The 21,555-nt window shown below is 41.5% G+C and overlaps 1 protein-coding gene across 3 annotated transcripts in view; it reads right to left on the reverse strand.

Annotated features, from left to right (window-relative positions):
• Positions 1-21,555, reverse strand: part of SPEG (striated muscle enriched protein kinase) — a 253,793-nt gene that overhangs the window by 164,439 nt on the left and 67,799 nt on the right. Inside the window, exons 2-3 of one of the 3 annotated variants that reach the window (XM_063429310.1) lie at positions 8,325-8,367; positions 1,931-1,960 (exon numbers count right to left, since the gene is read on the reverse strand). The exons of the other annotated variants lie outside the window; for them this stretch is intronic. Coding sequence (XP_063285380.1) covers positions 1,931-1,960; positions 8,325-8,367 — 73 coding nt within the window. The remainder of the gene's footprint in view (positions 1-1,930; positions 1,961-8,324; positions 8,368-21,555) is intronic. 3 annotated transcript variants of the gene reach the window in all.

Consider the following 21,555-nt stretch of genomic DNA (forward strand, 5'->3'; position numbering starts at 1 on the left):
CAGACGACTGGTACAAAGTATGTTTTTGGCAGAATAGGAGTAAACTACGAGGAATCTTAGAGGCTACAGAATTAATGGAGCCTAAAAGGTTCCTTGGAACATCTGACATATTAGTAATTAACTTGGTTACAATATATCAAAAGAAATCACACCAGACAGATTCATAAAAATAGCCAAAGTCAATAAACTTTCAAGAGAAAATTTTGTCGAGGGGACACGCCAGGTGCCTACATTTTACAGATGCGTGAATTATTAGAGCATCTATGGTAGGAATGTATTTAAAGAGTTATTAAGAGATAATATTCAGCATTAAGACATCATGAACAGACATCCACAATGGCGTTAAAAAGAAAGGTCAGGACAAGTTAATTTCATTGGACTCTTTGAAGACGTGGGTACACTTGTTTGTTGGACATTTTATTTTATTTTATACAAAGATGCACTGAGAGACATAGTAAACAATGCCAAACAATTCCAAAAGCCTAAAACACTCTATCATACAAGTTGGAACATCAGAAGTAACGCGGTATGATAGAGAAAAATAATGAGAATATTTTTAGAGTAGAGGGACAACTTGAGACAAACCAGCTGAGCTTAAAATACTTAATCAAACATTTCTGTGTGGGAACAGGGTAATTGTCCTGAAGAAAACTCCTCGGTTGTAAGATCAAATTAAGAATACAATCATGCATTTAACATAAAAGATAAAATATGCAGTGCAGTTTCCAAAAAGGACATAATAGAACTGAATAAAAAGCAAGGGTGGACCCTACAACTATTTTGTATGTTCAGTTAAGAGAAGAGGGCTGGAAAACTGAAATGTTTAAATGCTATAAAAAAAAAGATGTTTACGAGTAATGTACAAACGTTTACCCACTGAGATGTGAAATAATGGTATATTTCATCTATAGTAGCAGCAAGGAATGATTATACAGTACGAGAAATTAAGACAGAAAGTTACTTCCTAGAGATATAAAGATATTATGGGAAAGTTATTATGGTATTACCTAAACATCTAAAAAAAGAATGAATAAACCAAACATAGTGTAATACAGTTCTGCACCTAGGGGAACTTAAAGAAGGTGATAGTCCCCCAGGCTATATAAGGGGAGGCAAGGATCAGTTTCCTTAACACACTGTGAGTGCAGTTTGTAAAAGCGCAGATACATTGTATCCAACTGTATTACACTATGTTTGGTTTATTCATTCTTTTTTTTAGATGTTTAGCTGATTCCCTAATATCGTTTTTGTTTGCAGGTTAAAAGGGTGGTGATTTGAGAATACCACCTGGGAAGCTACATGTCATTGGCAGTTAAATAACTTTTGCTGTATATTTATTTTTTGTTTTTTTGTAGAGTTAAATTATGGTATTAACGTATTAGTAGTAGCTCGTATGCTGGCATAGCTTTGATGGCTGTTCGGAATGATGTAAGAATATAGTACCTTTTTTAAGGCACCAAAAGAACTTTATTGTTTAGGTCAACGGTGCCCAAAAGTTAGATCCCCGGATTTTTTAAAAACAATAGTTTCCATGATACTTTGTCATTCTAAAGGCGTTCTATTGGGTGCTCCAAACATCTTTACCAACATTGGTAAGAACAGCAGAAACAGGAGTGTGAGGAAGAATTAACTTAAAAATGTTATTTACTCAAAAATGAATTGTTGCAAATTCTAAATAAAGTCAAAATGGATCAAAAACACAATTCAAAATGACAACATCGAGATATTTCTCCAAATATTTGCGTTATTTTTCTTTATAACACCATTATAGATGTATATAGAAAGAAATATGACAAAAATGGCATAATGCAATAAAACAAATGTTAAATCTGTTCGTATAAACGATACAAAGAACACAATACGAAGATAAGAAATACAGCAAGAGAAACGCAGACAAACATTTATTACTGTAAAGCAATGGACGTCCTACCGTAGCTGTGCTTTCTGCAGGAGCGGAATACTTCGCTTCCGTAGGGGCAGCGAGAAAAAGATATTACACAAACTGTTAGTAAAGGCACATGGTGTACTAGGTACAAATACTTGAAATCAACTCAGTGGCAAACAACATCATTCGGTTAATAAATCATCAATGACGATAAATAAAACAAACACCAGAGGGCGCTGTGTGACAGGTGCTTTAGGGAACTTTGTCCTGCATGTTCAGCTCTAGAGGGTAAACACTCCTGTTTTATATGTCTAGAGGTCACCGACTACAGTCCTTTGAAAGATAGCATTGGAAGAGACTAAGGGGCTTATTCACTAAACTGTGAGCTCCGGTCAGGTGACAGCTGAATTGCAAGCTTTGTCCAAACAGTCAAGATGGAAATGAATCACAAACTCAGACCCAAATTTCATGGACAAAGAGGGACACGTATCCATTCCTAATTTTGCGGAATATACATTATTAATATTGATCACGAGGAGCAATGACTAACTTTTCTTTTAATTTAATTATTTGCATGGATCCAATATGCAGTGAGATTAGGCAGCTTCAGAACTGATTTTATTTTCCGTCAATCACGTTGAATGTAGCTTCCAATATCACATTAACTCACTACTTAGTAACATATCTTGATGCTCTCAGTGTATCGGTAGCTCTCCATTCACCAAATACAAGGATTTCCTCCCACCATAACAACTTTGCATCAATAAGGTTGTTATGGTGACCTGAGTGTATCTTTAATACACTGTCCTAAAATACATAGTAATTATTTAATAATGATATACTATATAGTCATTTCAAGACAAAAGAGTTAAAACGCACATAATTACCCAATGGGACATAGAAAGTTTATTACTTGACAACTTTACGTTGAAAAAGAAACGGGGATATTTTGGAGGGTTATTTACTGCAGAGTATGATGTGGTGAGACTACTACTTACTTAAAGGGACGACCAGCATAGGCATCACAACAACTTTAGCCTAATGAAGCAGGCTACACAAAGTGATTTAATTACTAAATGGCAAAGAATTGAGCAGCGAGATTGCAGGGGCATGATATATATATAAAAACAGCCTCATTAAGCTAAATTTGGTTTGGTGACTATAGTATCCCTTTAAAGAAACATTATAGTGTTAAGAATACAAATGTGCATTACTAACACTATAGTGTTCTTCTAGCTATTTCGGTGTCCACCCCCTGCCACCTCCCGTGACGGCTTAAAATTTGAGTTTTACTTACCTTTACTCCCTCGCCATAATGGTCATGCTACAGTCGTCCCGCCTCCTTGGTTGAGATCATCAAGATAGATGATCTCAGCCAATCCAATGTTTCCTACAGGAAGCACTGGGAGGCTAATGTACATATGCAGCAAAATGCCGCTCTGTGCCAGTCACATGGTCTCTATAAGCGGAACTTGATTGAAAAACAGAGTCTGACTCTCACAGGGGAAGCATGTCTATTGGTTGTCAGCAAGATAACCACTACAGGCGTATTAACCCTGCAATGTAAACATTCTGATATCTACCAATCAGCAATGTTTTACAACACAGGGTTAAAAATACAGGATTACTGCACCCATACCACTTCATCGAGATACATGATTGAGATAAAATGGATCAGGTGCATTCAATAGTCCTTTATGTTAAAGCTCCATGGGGATTTTTTTTCTAGGACACTCTAAGCACCAACGCGTATTATTAGTAATAAGCGTATTATTACGGCTTATTGTAGTTGTAATGGTAAAGGGAATCATTGGGTGCAGTCTTGTACTATTTGAGAAAAATCAGGGCTCTCCTAGCACCCAAAAGGCAGCTTCTCTATTGCCTCTACCTTCTTCACTACACATCCAATTATGGATGGAAATAGTAGGCTGTGAGTGATGAGGATAGCCCAGCTCAGCGCTCACAGCCCATCACTGCCATCAAGATAAATATGGATAACGAGGAACTGAAATTCCTCATTATCTCAGCGGCAACAGAGGGATTGGAATTTGGTTGCCAGAAGAGCCCAGGTTTTGATCACAAGGCTGGCAAACAGTTTGACAAACTGGACTTAAAAACTGCTTGCACAATAACCACTACAGCAAGCTGTTGTTATGGTACGTCGTGTCTCTTTCCACGTATCAGTCTTCTTCTCATCTTGCCAGCAATCTCTGTTTAGTGAACAGAATCTTGGACTAAAATACTGTAGCAGTAGGGGGAAAGGGTTATCTAATTTGCTTGCAGATTCTTTCTTGCTTGGCTAGTTTAGAATAAAGTTATCACTATATAGTGAATAACCCCCCAAATAAATGACATTGATTTACAATCTACGTCCTAATTGTGCATGCAGGAAACATGATCTATTACAGATTCCGCCATATATGCGAGTCTGGTAACAGACGCATGGAGACTTGTAATTGGATAAGGGGACGGAATATTCTAGAATTGTCTGGCTGCTTTAAAAGGTTTGCTGTATCCATGACAATAGTGAGATCACGGTGCCCTGTATTTGAAACTTATGTACTCCAGATAACTATTATAGATAATGAGAATCTCCGCGCTTGGCTGGATTACTCCAAACAGCAGATAAACCAAGAAAAAAAAATCACGAACAGCTAAAATTACAGAGGTCCCCTTCTAGTCCGCACATTCACGGAATGAGAACGCTGTAATTTTCCTCTGTATCTTTGCAGCATTCCTGCTGTTATTATGTACAATGGCTGTACTTACATTAAGGGAACATTATCCCCCTTTTTTTACTGTGCTCTGTTTACCAGCCAGTGAAAAATCAATTCTAAGGTAAAGTGACACTCTACTCCTAGCAACAATAGGCTGTGAGGAGGTTTAACCCAGCACTGACAGCCTATCTATGCCATCCAAATTTGGACAGATTTGTACAAATAAAGTAGAAGTGAAACTGTGTTGCCTCGCCAGCAGTCGAGGGGCCGGCCTTTAGGCACCATTTTTTGAACAGCTGGAAAATGGTTTAAATGATTGTATCTCAATCTCTAAATTGAACTTTAATCACATACAGGAGGCTCTTGCAGGGTCTAGCAAGCTATTAACATAGCAGGGGATAAGAAAATCTTAATTAAACAGAACTTGCAATAAAGAAAGCCTAAATAGGGCTCTCTCTTGACAGGAAGTGTTTATGGAAGGCTGTGCAAGTCACATGCAGGGAGGTGTGACTAGGGTTCATAAACAAAGGGATTTAACTCCAAAATGGCAGATAATTGAGCAGTGAGGCTGCAGGGGCATGTTCTATACATCAAAACTGCTTAATTAAACTAAAGTTGTTCAGGTGACTATAGTGTCCCTTTAACAAAAAACAGAGGGTCTGCACCCAAAAACTCATTGGGACCATGACCACTGCAATTAAGTGTAAAGCTGATGCTTAGTGTGTCATCAACAACACATGCACTACGAATCATATATCGTTCTAAGGTAAACTGTAGAACGACTTTTTGCTGTTGTTATTAACCTTGTGATATTGATCTGTCGAGCAAGACATTGCGGGATTAAAAATTATATCATTGTTTAAGCTTGGTTTTAAGAAAATATTTTTTTCTGACTTTGAAGGAGTCACCACCAGAAATAACGTTTGTAAAATTGTACCTGTGATCATTTTGATAACTGTCACGCACCAATGAAAAATCGTTATTGAATAATTACCAAAACTGCAACACTTGTAATGTACGGTAACGCCAGTGAAAGATATAAGGACCCAACCAAGGAAAGGAAGGAACCAATTGCTAGGCAACATTTGAAATGATAAAGATGCAGTGGGATAATAATTCTGACACTGTTATGGGAAAGCCTAAAAATATTTTAATTATTTTTTATTATTCATATGGCATAGAGAAAAAGAATAACATTGGCAAACTCAGTGTGGAACACGTTACCATGGTAATAGATGGCCTTAATTCGAATACCATTATTGTTATTTTTTTGTTTTTATATAAAGCTTTTTTTTCTTCTACTAACTGCTGACATCTATGTGTGACATTGATCCGCAAGGACAGGGAATTAATCATGCAAACTACTACAGGCCAGAACTTACGGTCATTTAGATCCTGGAGTCCTGATTCCTTGAAATAATAAGCTTGAGCAAAATATGAGATATATCTTCTTGCTAATATTTAGATCAACCTTATAACAATTCTTTAAAAAAAATTATAAAATCATATTTGTCATTTTTTTTGGGTGCAGTTCACTACACAACCTTTCCCCACGGTGGGGGAGCTATTTGCAGAGTACAGGATATCTATTTGTCAGTAAGATCTTCGAGATTTAGTCTGGGTAAAATCCCACTTGTGAAAGTGAGACAAAAAATACATTGAAAAGGGTTAAAGTGGCAGGTACTACTGTGTTTAAAATAGTTTGTAACTCCAAACGTACTGAAAATTCTAAAGGGAATTTGAAAATAACCATACCAAAAAAACAACTAAGATTGCTTTTTATTAGATAGTTATCCTGGTTTCTATCTTAAAGCGTTAATCCAAGCACCACGACTACTGATACAGTGATATGAAGTGGTCATAGTGCCTAAAGTCTGTATGTGCAGCATGTCACTGTGAAACGCTAAAATACTGAGTTTAAACCCTTTACTGATGTGTAACTCCACCTCCGCCATTAGAGTTCCGGGCAGGCTAATGTCAGTTCTGCGCATATTGGACGTCTGACGCCGCCACGCACATAATCTGTCTGCAGCCCTTCGCTAATCTTAACATGGACGTTCAGTCTCTGCCAGAGAATACTCTAAATCAAAGGATTTTCGCGGGAAAGTCCCTGTGCTGGGGCCGCGGGCGCGCGCATGTGATTGACAGCGAGAGTGGTGTTTCTGCCGCAAAATATCAAACAGCTGATTTCTAATGAAATCCTTACTTTAAGAAATTGTCAAGAAATTGGGAGACTTCAGACACATAAAGCAATTCCGCATGCTAAAGTGCTCTGTGTGTGGAGTCAATGTGCCTTTCAATAGTTTGTTGTTGCTTATGAATATTTAATGAATATTTTATTTGTTTACTTTTTGAAAAAAATATTCTTGTTCTTACCTTTTATGTGTTTCTTTTATGAATTCAGTACTTTTGAGTTGGAACAACATGTTTCTGCATTAGATTGAATCCTTCTTGGCCTTTATTATTATTTTAGTATTTGTATTACTCTCCTTATGTTTGTGCTGGAAGCTGGTAGGCATGGGTTGCACTTTGTAGCACTTGTTGTGGGGTCACTACTAAACCACAGACTGATTGTAAATACCAAATGTTCTAGGTGTCCCTCACATGGCATGAGTTTAATAAGATATAATGCGAATCGACCCTACAAACAACATATGATCATCTTAAAAAATAGAATAAAAATTAACAAAAACAGTTAAAGTAATACAACAAACATATGTTATTTGACGAGTGAATTGTAAAATCTATGCCAAAGTAGCAATAATGAAATTTGCTTTCAAGCTCAACTGATTTATGTGGTTTTTATCTCACATGTTTTGTTCCACTGTTTTGCATTGTAGTAAAAAAATTGTAGCATCTTTTTCATCTGTTTTATGATTTGCACCAATGAAGATGAATAGCTCCACTATTTATTCCTAACATTTGCAATTATTTTGTGAATTCTTCACTATTACTAGTTTAATAAATAAACACGTCATTTTTCTAGCTGTGATTTTCTATTTGACACTTCCATTCCTTGAAAGTCATACAAAGCACTGTGTTCAAAACTTAAAGAGACAATGTAGTCAGCAGAACAACTATAGCTTAATGTAGTGGTTCTGATGTTTATAGCGTGTCCCTGCAGGCTTAGCAATGTAAACACTGTCTTTTCAGATTTAATGCATCTCTATAAGGAGATGCTGATTGGCCAGCGTGGCGCTTGACTCCACCTTCTCCGCACCTCCTTGGCTGAGATCATCAGAATTAAAGATCTCAGCCAATTAAAAGGATCGGGTGGGACCCGCATGGCGCTGGAATAACTGAGTTTTTATCCCAATTTAAAGTGGAGGCGGCCACCTAAATAGTATTTTTAACACTATAGGGGCAGGAATACACATTTGTATTCCTGACCCTACAGTGTTCCATTAATGTGAGGCCCAGCCTGCGTACTGTTACAAGAAATATCCATCATAATTTGAAGAGAATGTTGTAGGCTATAGAACCACAAGCTACAGAGGATTAAATATTGGTTTGATTTTCATATAGTACTGTTGGATTTACTTTTTTGTCTTATTTTGCTACAAATTCTCATCTCAAATACAATGAAAATTCACTACAAAAATAGATCACAAAAAAAGAATAATAGCACAAAAATGAAAATACAGAAAAAGTGTATGAATGATTTGGAGGCTCATGTTAGATTAGAGATGAGAAAGGTGAATGATGATGGTTTAGCAACGCACCATGAGTAAATCGTCCGAAGACCCTCCGAGAGTGTCCGGATTTCTAAGGAAGAGAGAGGAGAGAAGTAGGAGGATTAAGGAGATCCCTGCAGTGCCCCCCGGCTTTTCTACATGTTACATTTCGAGGGAGATTTACATTGCATCAATTAATAATGATCCCAAGAGACATTCTTCATCTATCACCATGGCAACAGCCACTGACCCTGTCACTAGCACTAAAGGTCTTCACTATTACTTTATACAAATGTACAAAAAGCAGCGGTGATCCCAGTGAACATTCACATTATGGGACCTAATCATGTTCATGCGTTACTAGAGTGAAGGTATTGAGTGGGTTTTAACCCGTTATCTACCAGGATAAACATACAGTGGGTGTGTAATACGGATCGGTTTGTTTGCTAAAGTATATGATGTTGGCCTGACAATGGAATCGTAAGTTTAGTCAATGTTTCCGGTTTAGCTACTTTGCGCAATTTGTATTTTTTATTTTTTGGGGCAATACAGTTGTCGGTTCACGTACTGTTTAGTGAACAGACTGTTAGTGTTAGAGACAGCGAATATGTTGAGGTCAAGTATGAAAGGGATACTCCATTGTCCAAATACAAAAAAAATAAATAAAAAATTAATAGTTTTTAAATCTATCGAATAACTGTTTAATATATATATATATATATAACCTAATATAATGTATTAATAATGCATTTTTTTCATTAAAAAGGTATATATAAAAACAGTTTGCAAAACTTGCAGGTATCTTGTCTGCAGCCTTTTCAAGCCTTCCCCTTCTAACCCCGCCCAGACTTTCTGTGACTGTCCAATCACACACCTCCCAATGTAGCTCAGTGAGAAGTGAGAAGTCAAGAGCCATGGAATGACCATTGAGAGCTGTGAGAAGACTATGCACAGCTAGGTGATGACCAGACATTGTAGTGTGAAGATAAAACAGCATACTTTTATGGCCAGGCATGCCTGTGTGGTGACAAAGCAGGATAGTGTGATGGTGAGGCATGGTTGTATGTAGATCAAGCAATGTAATGCTTGACCAGGTAGGGTGGTATAATGAACAGACATGCCTGTGTGATGACCAAGTAGGGTGGTATAATGAACAGACATGCCTGTGTGATGACCAAGTAGGGTGGTATAATGATCAGACATGGCTGCATGATGGCCAAGCAGGGTGATGTGAAGGCCAGACATGGCTGTATGATGACCAAGCAGGGTGGTATAATGATCAGGCATGGCTGCATGATGACCAAGTAGGGTGATGTGAAGGCCAGACATGGCTGTATAATGACCAAGTAGGGTGGTATAATGATCAGACATGACTGCATGATGACCAAGTAGGGTGGTGTGAAGGCCAGACATCAATTTTAAAGGCCAACTAGGGTGGTGTGACAACTGGACTTGGCTGTATGATGACCAGGTAAGGTGGAAGATGATCAAACATGACTGTATGAAGACAAAGTAGGCTGGTGCGATGACCGGACTTGGCTGTATAATGACCATGTAGGGTGGTATAATGCTCAGACATGGCTGCATGATGGGCAAGTAGGGTGGTGTGATGAATAGACTTGACTTGGCTGTATGATGACCAGGTAGGGTGGAATGAAGATCATACAACAGAACTTTATGAAGACAAAAGTAGGCTGGTGCGATGACCAGACTTGGCTGTGTAATGACAAGGTATTAAGTTTATCCTGCCCTGCTAGTTTGCCTCTAATGTGCCCTAGATAAGGATGGCTTTACCCTGGTATCTTCTCTTCAAGATTACCATCTACTTGGCTGCTAACTTCCAAAAACACTTAATATTGAATGATATTTTTAGTCACGCACATGTATATTAGTAAATAACCATTGAAAAAGTATCATTAAGTGAAAATATCTAACAGACACATATAGAAGTATAAAAGTATTTGTGCAAAGAAGTGTATAAGTTTGAATAACATAAACTGAAGATGTTTCAAACTAATGATGTTCATATAAGACAGCATACAAAGCGAGTCCAGCAACACCCTACACTACATCACGGAGCTGAAAAAGACAGATAATATACTAGACAACAAAATTGTTTAATTTTGTACCACTCATTGGAATACATTGAATGAAATGTCTATAAAACCCCTGACTTTTTGCTTAATAAACGAGGAACACTTTTGCATAGAGACAGCATGTCCGTGTGAACTAATTTCTTCTCCCAGCTAGCTACAGGTCAAAGTTCACTGTGACCTGTCCTGCTCAGCCCCAGGTGTATGTTGGCACACAGGTGAGTCAGAAGTACCCTCTTCTGGACACCATAATTGTATGGGCTGAGAAGAAAGGAAGGTTTGTTTTTACTTTTCAAAGATATTTGGAGTTCCCCCAAGCACTCCGTGTGGGATAATTATTGATTAGCATGAAAGACTAATGGGAACAAGTGATTGAGTTGCTAGAATGTTCATGTTTTGCATACGTTTATTTATAAGGTGTTTTGCATATGATTGTGTGCTTTTGTTGGTGGGAAGTTGGGTTGCAGACTCTTTGCCCAAGAATTGGCACGCTGGAAGCTCGTTACCAACAGATTTTGTGCAGTAGCAGTAAAAATAAGCTAAATAATACTAAACTAAACAACTCACCATTACCTTAACAAGTGCTCTTGATACATAAGCTCAATAGTAATTCTATAAAGTAGTAATGTGGAAGTAATAATGATTTAGAATGGCCGTACTCGGCAATCCTGTGAGAATGGCGTGTTTAATTAGTTCAGTCAAGGAAACACAATGTGATGAGTGTAAAATATCAGGTGAACAGAGCTGGGTTTATGTACAGTGTGCAGAGTGTGGTGTAGGTTGCTATGTTTCTCATTATATTAGATTCATGCCTCGTCTGAACTTATTTCTCTTAGACAATCCAAGTTTGACAATCATGACATCAAGGCCCACTCTCTGACTCATTCTGACGAAAACAATTCTCTTCAGATCTGACGGGTGCCAAGTTGGAACCCACCAAGAGCGTTTGTGTGTGGAGTAGGTTGAGAGATGTACGTGGCTGGGAGGGGATGAGCTTGTCTGTGTGTGGCTGAGTGTTGTGTGTGTAGTCTGTTTGTGTTTGTTTGCCACTCTCCTGCTTACCAAAAACTGGTGGGTGGAGGAACAGAGACCGAGGTTGAGACATGGATAGACCATAAAAGGAGAGACCAAAAGATGAAGGCAACAGAATATCAGAAAAAGAAATAAGGGAGCAGAAAAAAACTGAGAAAGAAAATCTGGAGATGGAGATGGGACAGCCAAGAGACCGGTAACATTTCTTACACTGGGCTTGGCTACGAAAGGATCCTCATACACAACCACATAGTATGCACTGTATACATAGTATGCTGGGGCTGGCAACTTCTTCAGAGTCAAACTGAATATTTAGATATACACAGGAAAACAGCAAAGCAGAAACTGCACACTACTGGGTTTTGGCTAACAGCACACAGCTGGGTCCAGGCTAACTGCACACTGCTGGGTCCAGGCTAACTGCACACTGCTGGGTTCAGGCTCACTGCACTGCTGGGTTCAGGCTCACTGGACTGCTGGGTTCAGGCTAACTGCACACTGTTGGGTTCAGGCGAACGACACGCTGGGTTTCAAGATAACTGCACACTGCTGGGTCCAGGCTAATGACACGCTGCTGGGTTCGGGATAACTGCACACTGCTGGTCCAGGTTAACTGTACACTGCTGAGACCAGGCTAACTGCACTGCTGGGTTTGGAATAACTGCACACTGCTGGGTCCAGACTAACTGCACACTAATGGGTTCAGGCTAACTGTACACTGCTGGGACCAAGCTAACTGCACTGCTGTGTTCGGGATAACTGCACACTGCTGGGTCCAGACTAACTGCACACTAATGGGTTCAGGCTAACTGTACACTGCTGGGTCCAGGCTAACTGCACTGCTGGGTTCGGGATAACTGCACACTGCTGGGTCCAGGCTAACTGCACTGCTGGGTTCGGGATAACTGCACACTGCTGGGACCAGGCTAACTGCACTGCTGGGTTTCGGATAACTGTACACTGCTGGGTCCAGGCTAACTGCACTGCTAGGTTCGGGATAACTGCACACTGCTGGGTCCAGGCTAACTGCACTGCTGGGTTCGGGATAACTGCACACTGCTGGGTCCAGGCTAACTGCACTGCTGGGTTCGGGATAACTGCACACTGCTGGGTCCAGGCTAACTGCACTGCTGGGTTCGGGATAACTGCACACTGCTGGGTCCAGGCTAACTGCACTGCTGGGTTCGGGATAACTGCACACTGCTGGGTCCAGGCTAACTGCACTGCTGGGTTCGGGATAACTGCACACTGCTGGGACCAGGCTAACTGCACTGCTGGGTTCGGGATAACTGCCCACTGCTGGGTCCAGGCTAACTGCACTGCTGGGTTCGGGATAGCTGCGCACTGCTGGGACCAGGCTAACTGCACTGCTGGGTTCGGGATAACTGCACACTGCTGGGTCCAGGCTAACTGCACTGCTGGGTTCGGGATAACTGCACACTGCTGGGTCCAGGCTAACTGCACTGCTGGGTTCGGGATAACTGCACACTGCTGGGACCATGCTAACTGCACTGCTGGGTTCGGGATAACTGCACACTGCTGGGTCCAGGCTAACTGCACTGCTGGGTTCGGGATAACTGCACACTGCTGGGACCATGCTAACTGCACTGCTGGGTTCGGGATAACTGCACCATGCTGGGTCCAGGCTAACTGCACTGCTGGGTTCGGGATAACTGCACACAGTTAGGTATAATTTTTACATTACTTTTTTAGAAAATATAATGTGTAGATTCATCTCAACAGGTGCTTGTGCTGCACTGACAGAGTAATTCAATTTAATGTTATCCTATGAGAAGAACTAGATGCATGCTCGCTGCACATGCGCATCAGGTACCCAATGTTCTTCTGTGATTAGCAATGGATTAGACCAACTGTAAATGAGAGGCCTGGATATTACTAGGGACAGGAGCAATCACTAGTGTCTTATGAATACAGGTTTGTATTCCTAATGCTATAGTGTTCCATTAAAGATGGTCTTCTGCCTTGTTCGGTCTCCCTAACTCGGGGTATAGTACAGGTGAGGAATACTCAGGGATGATGATCCTTTGTTAATGTTAATTCAATGATAAATGTATTGCAAACCCGCTGGGAGAGTGGGAGTGCATATGAAAGGCTGTTATATTGAGGTTAGCAAATGGGGTACCAGAAATAGAAAAAAAAACTGTTTTATGGAACAAGCTCTGTGACCCGCGGCACCTGTAATATGCAGCTTGCTGTCCACCTGTACCTAATAAATCAAACAATTACGTGGCTGATGAACAAAGCCATTTTAATCATTACATAATCTATTTTACATCACTCGGAGCAGGAGGCAGAATCCATAAATGTTACATTGTATCTCCAAATTATCAACCGTGAGGGTTCTGTCTATTTAGCACCACTTGGTCTACCACAGAATCCCCTAACTCCAATATATCTTGGCATTTCACAGGTCCAAGGTACCACAGCATCCACTAACATTATACCACAAGTGTCCATAGGCCTGATAATGCCACAGAATCCCCTAACTCCAATATATCCTGGCATTTCACAGGGCCAACGTACCACAGCATCCACTAACTATCATTATACCACAAGTGTCCATAGGCCTGATAATGCCACAGAATCCCCTAACTCCAATATATCTTGGCATTTCACAGGGCCAACGTACCACAGCATCCACTAACTATCATTATACCACAAGTGTCCATAGACCTGATAATGCCACAGAATCCCCTAACTCCAATATATCCTGGCATTTCACAGGTCCAACGTACCACAGCATCCACTATCATTATACCACAAGTGTCCATAGACCTGATAATGCCACAGAATCCCCTAACTCCAATATATCTTGGCATTTCACAGGGCCAACGTACCACAGCATCCACTAACTATCATTATACCACAAGTGTCCATAGGCCTGATAATGCCACAGAATCCCCTAACTCCAATATATCCTGGCATTTCACAGGGCCAACGTACCACAGCATCCACTATCATTATACCACAAGTGTCCATAGACCTGATAATGCCACAGAATCCCCTAACTCCAATATATCTTGGCATTTCACAGGGCCAACGTACCACAGCATCCACTAACTTCATTATACCACAAGTTTCCATAGACCTGATAATGCCACAGAATCCCCTAACTCCAATATATCCTGGCATTTCACAGGTCCAACGTACCACAGCATCCACTAACTATCATTATACCACAAGTGTCCATAAACCTGAAAATGCCCCAGAATCCACAAACTTCAATACATAACAGGTTGCCTCAAAACCAACATAACCAACCCACAGAATCCACTAACTTAAATATACCTGGGGTTCCCCGCTCATAAGGGGGCATATCAATGTGGAAGCCAAGGAGGGCGCAGAATCCTTGCTTTGCAGCATGACATTCAGTAGACATCAAGGTAAGATGTCAAAATCAGGACTGCCCTGCTGTATTCAGGACTGTGGGCAAGTATGGCGCAATGAGGGATATACATTTTTCATGAGTAACCTGCAGTGCAGTTGTTCCTAAGTAGATTCAGCAAAAGTAATAATTCCTAATATGGAGAGCATGCAATGTACGCAATACAAAGCCTGCACACTCCTCCCAGCATGGTCTATTTATTGATTATTACTGGTATTTATAAAGCGCCAACAGATTCCGCAGCGCTGTACAATTAATGGGGGACGTACAATATACACAGACAAATACAAAAGGTAGAGAGGGCCCTGCCCGTAAGCTGATATCTAGCCATTAAAGCAGAGGTTAACAGGGAACCAGTCTGTGTACAGATTTACTAACATACATGTACAATATATATATACTACCATTTTAGAAGAAGGTGAATTCTGGCGCCGTGGGATTTTTTTTTAAATCTGGAAAAGCTGCACGCATGGTTATTTTGGCCTAAAAATTTCAATTTTCGTGTTAGTTATTATTATCATTATTATTATTTTATTATTTATATAGCGCCATCAAATTCCGTAGCGTCGTACAATGGGTGGACGAACAGACATGTAATTGTAACCAGACAAATTGGACGCACAGGAACAGAGGGGTGGAGGGCCCTGCTCCATGAGATTACATTCTAGAGGGAGTGGGGTGTAGTGACACAGAGGGTAAACGTAGGGGTACAAAGTATTAATTGAGGGCTGAGGGCTTAGTAGGTAATTTTTTACAGTTGCAGGAGAGGAGTCATGGGGGGTGGGGGATGAAAACCTGCTAACAGTTTAATTAATATGCTTTCTTGAAGAAGTGAGTTTTCAATGATTTTTTTGAATGAGTGGAGACTGGGTGAAAGTCTTACGGAGAAGGGAAGGGAGTTCCACAGAAGAGGTGCAGGCCTGGAAAAGTCTTGGAGGCGAGTGTTAGAGGTGGGAGTATGGACAGAGGATAAACGTAGGTCTTTGGCAGAGCGTAGGTGCCTCGACGGGACATACTTGTGTATTAGGGAGGATAGGTAGGTTGGAGCAGCATTATGAAGGGACTTGTAAGCAAGTTCTTCCCAACTTCTATTTTATAAAAAAAAAACTCCATCAATTAGTTTTCACTACTCTGCTATCTGCCAATCGTTCACACCTCACCGCTTAGTGAACACATTCTATAAACATCAGATCTCTGCACCATAACTCGTTTACTGCTGCCTTTTAACCTATGTGAGTGACACCTTGGTGAACAATGCATTATTTCGCTGCTAACAATGTGGACGCGTCTTCAATAAATCCTACTAATTAGACAGCACAATTCCAATCACATATTACAGTACAGTAAAGATACACTGTACTCTCTCAGAGTTTATGGCTCAATGAATCTTTTTGTCACAGGGATCTTTAAATTCCGCCACCAGGCATAAACAAGCCTGTAAACAGCATGCCGCCCTTCTGATCAATGATTTGTAGAATTCTAAAGGCACAGCTGCTGCAGAACAGCTTACTAAACACCACTAAAATTAGTGAAGTGGTTATGGTACTTATAAACTTGAAATGCACTTTGAATTAATGTGAATTCTCATTTTAGTAAATAACCTTCCTTGCCAGAGAACCAATTTGATGGTAATATATTCAAATTCCTTTTTGTTCAATCATCTATCCCAACAAAAAGACTACAAATTGTGCGCTCAAAATGGTTTCAGATATCCCAACGTAATCATTTTTAAGATTACAATTTATCCTTCCATCCATACATCCATCCTGGGCTAAAATATAACCTCACCAATTAGAAAGTTACAGTTCGTCTTTATATATACTCGTTCATCTGACAGTCATAGATCAAGTTGGCCGTTAAAGACTAACGCCTACAGTAGCAACGACTACTCATAGGACCCCATATTACTCAATGGCATCCTAAGAATGGTAGTTAAAAAACACCTGGGTTGCCACGGTTACCCATCACATGCTCAGCGAGCATCCTGCACACCTGTGAAAGCCGCTGTTAAGGGGATACATTGCACATTCCCAAGATTCCGCGCTATGGGAATCTCCAGCCAAGCTATTAACAATCGAGCACATGAAGGCTACAGATTGTGTTTGTTCAGTTGGAAGGACAGAGAGTTAACACATCCTAATTGATCAAGCTGCAGGAGCTTGGAGAGGATGTTCTACCTCTCGCTGCAATCTGTCATGATCGCACGCCACTGACTTTGCAAATCTCACAGCTAACTGACGCTAAGTGTGAGAACGGAGGGGGGTTCCACACATTATGGGGCTTTGGCACCACTGTAATGTGCAAATTATAATCATTTAAAAGTTATAGGAATTTAGGCCAAAAATAGACCATCCTCTCTATATACATGGGGCGTGGGTTGTCTCTATGCAAACCAAGAGAAATCCCCTACAACACAGGAAGGTAACTTCGGCACTCCAGATGTTGTGGACTACGTCTCCTTTAACACTTTTAAAGCCATAATACTGGTAAAGCATCATGGGAGATGTAGTCCAAAACATCTGGAGTGTTGAAGGTTGCCTTCCCCTGCCCTACAATGTGTGTCTCTTACAAACACCTTCTTCCTGATAAATACCCAATGGTATGTCATATAATTAGCAGTACATACTCCATACCATTATACATCACACTGCGTATTATGATATAGCCATGGTGGGGTGGGGAGTACTTCTTATTATCACCTTCTGGAGTCAGTTAGATGAAAAGCACTGATTGCTGACACATCTTGGTGTTGTCATTGAGTTGCAATATTCAGGATTTGCCCCAACCTGTGAATCATTGACATACGTATAGTAACGCAAATGATCCACAACCGTTTCATGTTTCTAGTGGCCTTGTAATTAGTATTTGGCTTTGAACCAGTTTGTCTCTTGATTACTGGTGATTTCTCGAACTATGGATTTAGCTCGTCATTCACAAATGTGTTCCTGTCCTCCTGACATTGGCTTGTGTGCGTGACCCTGGCTTCCTTTGGCTCTCTCCATTTCACCTTCTTAAAGGCCAACCATCCGAGGAACAAGAAATATATCATACTGTCCCTTTCCTGCTTTCCTATCCCGGCCAGTTACGCTGTGGCATGTATCTTATTATCTCCAGTTCCTGAAACAGTGTCTAATTACATCCATACCATGGGTATATCCACTCCATTATATAAAATAATATTAGATCATTTGTGGCCATTGTGTGTGAAATCTCTACTTTCAATGATATAGATACGCTTTGTTCTAAAGTGTTACATTGTTAGGAAGTTAAAGTGATTTTAATATTTTAAATGGAAAATAGCTGAATTGTAAAAAATTAAACAATTTTTTAAAAATCCAAATTAGCTATTTTTGAGTTCAGCTCTTATGGCCTCAAAAAATATGAAACTCGGGGGGGGCGGAGCCAACTACCGAGCTGACCGGACGCCATTTCTGGCAGCTCCGATCTTGAAAATCGAATCTCGCCTTAATCCTGACGATCGCTGCAAACCCCACCACCATAAACATATATCCCGAACCGGGTCCGCACTCTGCATCGATAGATGCCCTTCTTTGCCGCAAAGTCACTCCCGAAGCGGAAGCGCCGAAACGGGGCCTACTCCGCGTATACACTGCCCGACCTGGAGGCACTCTTTGACGGAGCTTACCAGGGCCTCCTAAATAACACTGCCGCTGGACCCTCTGCTGGACCCTCTGCCGACCCAGGGACCCATATGCCTGCCATGGGGCGACGGTCCCAGAAAGCCGGAACCCAGTGGGAAGGGAGAGACATCGGGGCCATGCTCCAACGGCCTTCTAGGCCCAAACAGGCCTCAGAGGTAAGCCAGCCCTCCCCAGCCGGAACCCAGACGGAAGGGAGAGATACCGGGTTCCCGCTCCAGCGGCCTCCTGGACTCCAACAGGCCTCAGAGGCACTCCAACCGCTCCCTACCCAGACAAGCCCGGCCAAACCAACGGGGGGACACAGCCTCCATATACTAACACCAGCACCCCCAGAGGGATCGCCACCAGCAACAAAGCATGACCTGCAAATCCTGTTACACGACTTTCACAAGATATTAACACAAGAACTAGCGGGAATCAAGGCAGACCTACAAAGTACAAAAGACAGAGTACAGGTCACTGAGAATGACATAGCTGAGGTCTCAACTAACCTAACAAATGTCCAAGATCTGGTACATAAACTCCAGAAATCCCACCATAACATGGCACTACATATGAATGCCCTAGAAAACAGCCACAGACGCAACAACATCAAAGTCAGGGGCATCCCCACCAATGTCACAGATGAGGAGCTGCCGCACTACACGAGAAGATTACTGGCGACTATTCTACCCCCAGCGACGGCCCGAAAACTGGTAATAGACGGCATATATAGAGTCGCAGGCCCCCCAAGGGCTTCATCACAATCCGCGAGAGATGTCATAATAAGATGCACGTCCTCCTCGGAAAAAGGACAAATAATGACAGCACTGCGGGGCAAAACCCCACTGGCATTTGAGGACTCTAGCCTCACTTTTTATCAGGATCTAACCAGAGCCACCCTTCAGTGGCGCCGATCGTTTCACCCAGTAACCCAACAACTACGAGCAGCCAACATAACATACAAATGGGGAGCACCGGGCACGCTACTAACCACTCATAATGGGACCACCCACACATTATCCTCGATGGCGGAAGCCTCATCCTTCCTTGAACCACTAGGACTGACAACCGCAGACATCCAAACACCGGAGAGACGGGAGGAACCGGACGGCTGACTCTCAGTGGCATCCAGATAAAAGAAGTGACTGTTTCACTTTGTATTGTACTATTTGCTTGTTAATACCCTGAATGTTATAATTTACACCTGCTGCGCACCACAGAACAGGTCAGATCCCCAACTGCGACGACAAGGTACACCGCATACACCCCCCCCCCACACTAAATGGGAACCCCCATAAGGGCGCTCGGCTGCGCCACAGACAGTACCCACTGAACCGACAACCAATCGCGAGACTACAACCCCCCCCTCCCCCCCCCCGCATCCCCCTTGGTTAGGGGCACAATCAACCAACACATAGACCACTGAGAACGGTGACCTGAACCAGCGATCACAAAGCAATGCTAATTCACCCTACTACCGAACCTAGCCTCAGGCCCACGACCAGAAGTCTCACTACCTACCATGAGCACAGACATACCCGACTCACCCTGAGAGACACCTACTCAATCTTTGATATGTCCTATCCAACGCTACAGACATACACAAAAAAAACGTGCAACGCTGCCAATACAATCTATTAATGTTTTACCATACAAGTATCCTTGTCACACAAATGTATAAATGTTTACAACCTCACACTGCTGTTGTGGCAGATGAGGCACAAATGTTATATTTGCGCACGACTAAATAAAGAATTTAAAAAAAAAAAATGTGAAACTCGCTTGGATTTTTCCAACAATTAACACAAAGATAATAAAAACAAAATAATAAAAGCCCTATAATCTTTAATATAATGTTTCGTATAACCTGATGTCAGTACCATTTGGAGTTCTGTGCTTATGTAAAGCACGTTTTAACACATGGCAGACATAGTGACATTGTTGCAGTCATTGTTAATTCTTTATGTGTCTGCAGAAACACAACGTATAAATCATCATTCCAACACACAAAGGCCTGAGGCATATCTATGTATAAATGTAGAGAGAATTGCAACCTCCTGCTCCTGTGGATTACAGCTCTCATCATGTCCAGCAAATGGCTGACAGATTGGCGGCTTGGCACGATGGGAGTTTGTAGTCAAAATCAGATGGCCCACACAAGACTGGCTGGCTTTGATGACAGTTGTAGTCTAAAGCAGACAGCGTAGAGTCTATGCCAGTTTCAGTTCCAGCCTGCTTTATCAAAACCCAGATTATTCATCATTAAGGGGGTGGGTAGGTGGGAAAAGACAGAGCGGGGAGAGAGAGAAGGGGACGAGGCTGAGCATCCTTGGGGTTGCTCTTGCTGCTGAGTCATATTGTCTCCGGGTATTGAATTTAAACGCATCCCGTCAGGGCCGTCTATAATATGATTAGGACCCTGGGCAATGCATTTTCTTGGGCCCCCTGGGCCCTGCCCCTCCTATCCCTCCCCCCAATTACGCCCAATGCGCAATCACACTGACAGACGTACTGGCACATACAGACACAGACAGACATTAAAACATTCACAGATACACACTGACACACAAATATATACTGGCAGACATACTGACACACACACACAGACACATACACTGGCAGACATACTGACAGATATACTGACACACACAGATACATACACTGACAGACGTATTGACACACACACAGGCATACTGACACACACACAGACAGACGTACTGGCACATACACACAGACAGACATTAAAACATTCACAGATACATACTGACACACACATACACTGACACACAATTATATACTGGCAGACATACTGACACACACACAGACATACATACATACATACACACACACACAGGCACATACACTGACAGACGTATTGACACACACACACACACACAGACACATACACTGACAGATATACTGACACACACAGACACATACACTGACAGATGTATTGACACACACACACAGACAGACATACATACACACACAGACAGACACAGACACATACACTGACAGAAGTATTGACACACACAGGCATACTGACATACACATAGACAGACATACTGACACACACAGGCCTACTGACATATACAAACACACAT

The sequence above is a fragment of the Pelobates fuscus genome, chromosome 8 (genome assembly GCF_036172605.1).
Source record: "Pelobates fuscus isolate aPelFus1 chromosome 8, aPelFus1.pri, whole genome shotgun sequence".
Classification (NCBI taxonomy): domain Eukaryota; kingdom Metazoa; phylum Chordata; class Amphibia; order Anura; family Pelobatidae; genus Pelobates; species Pelobates fuscus.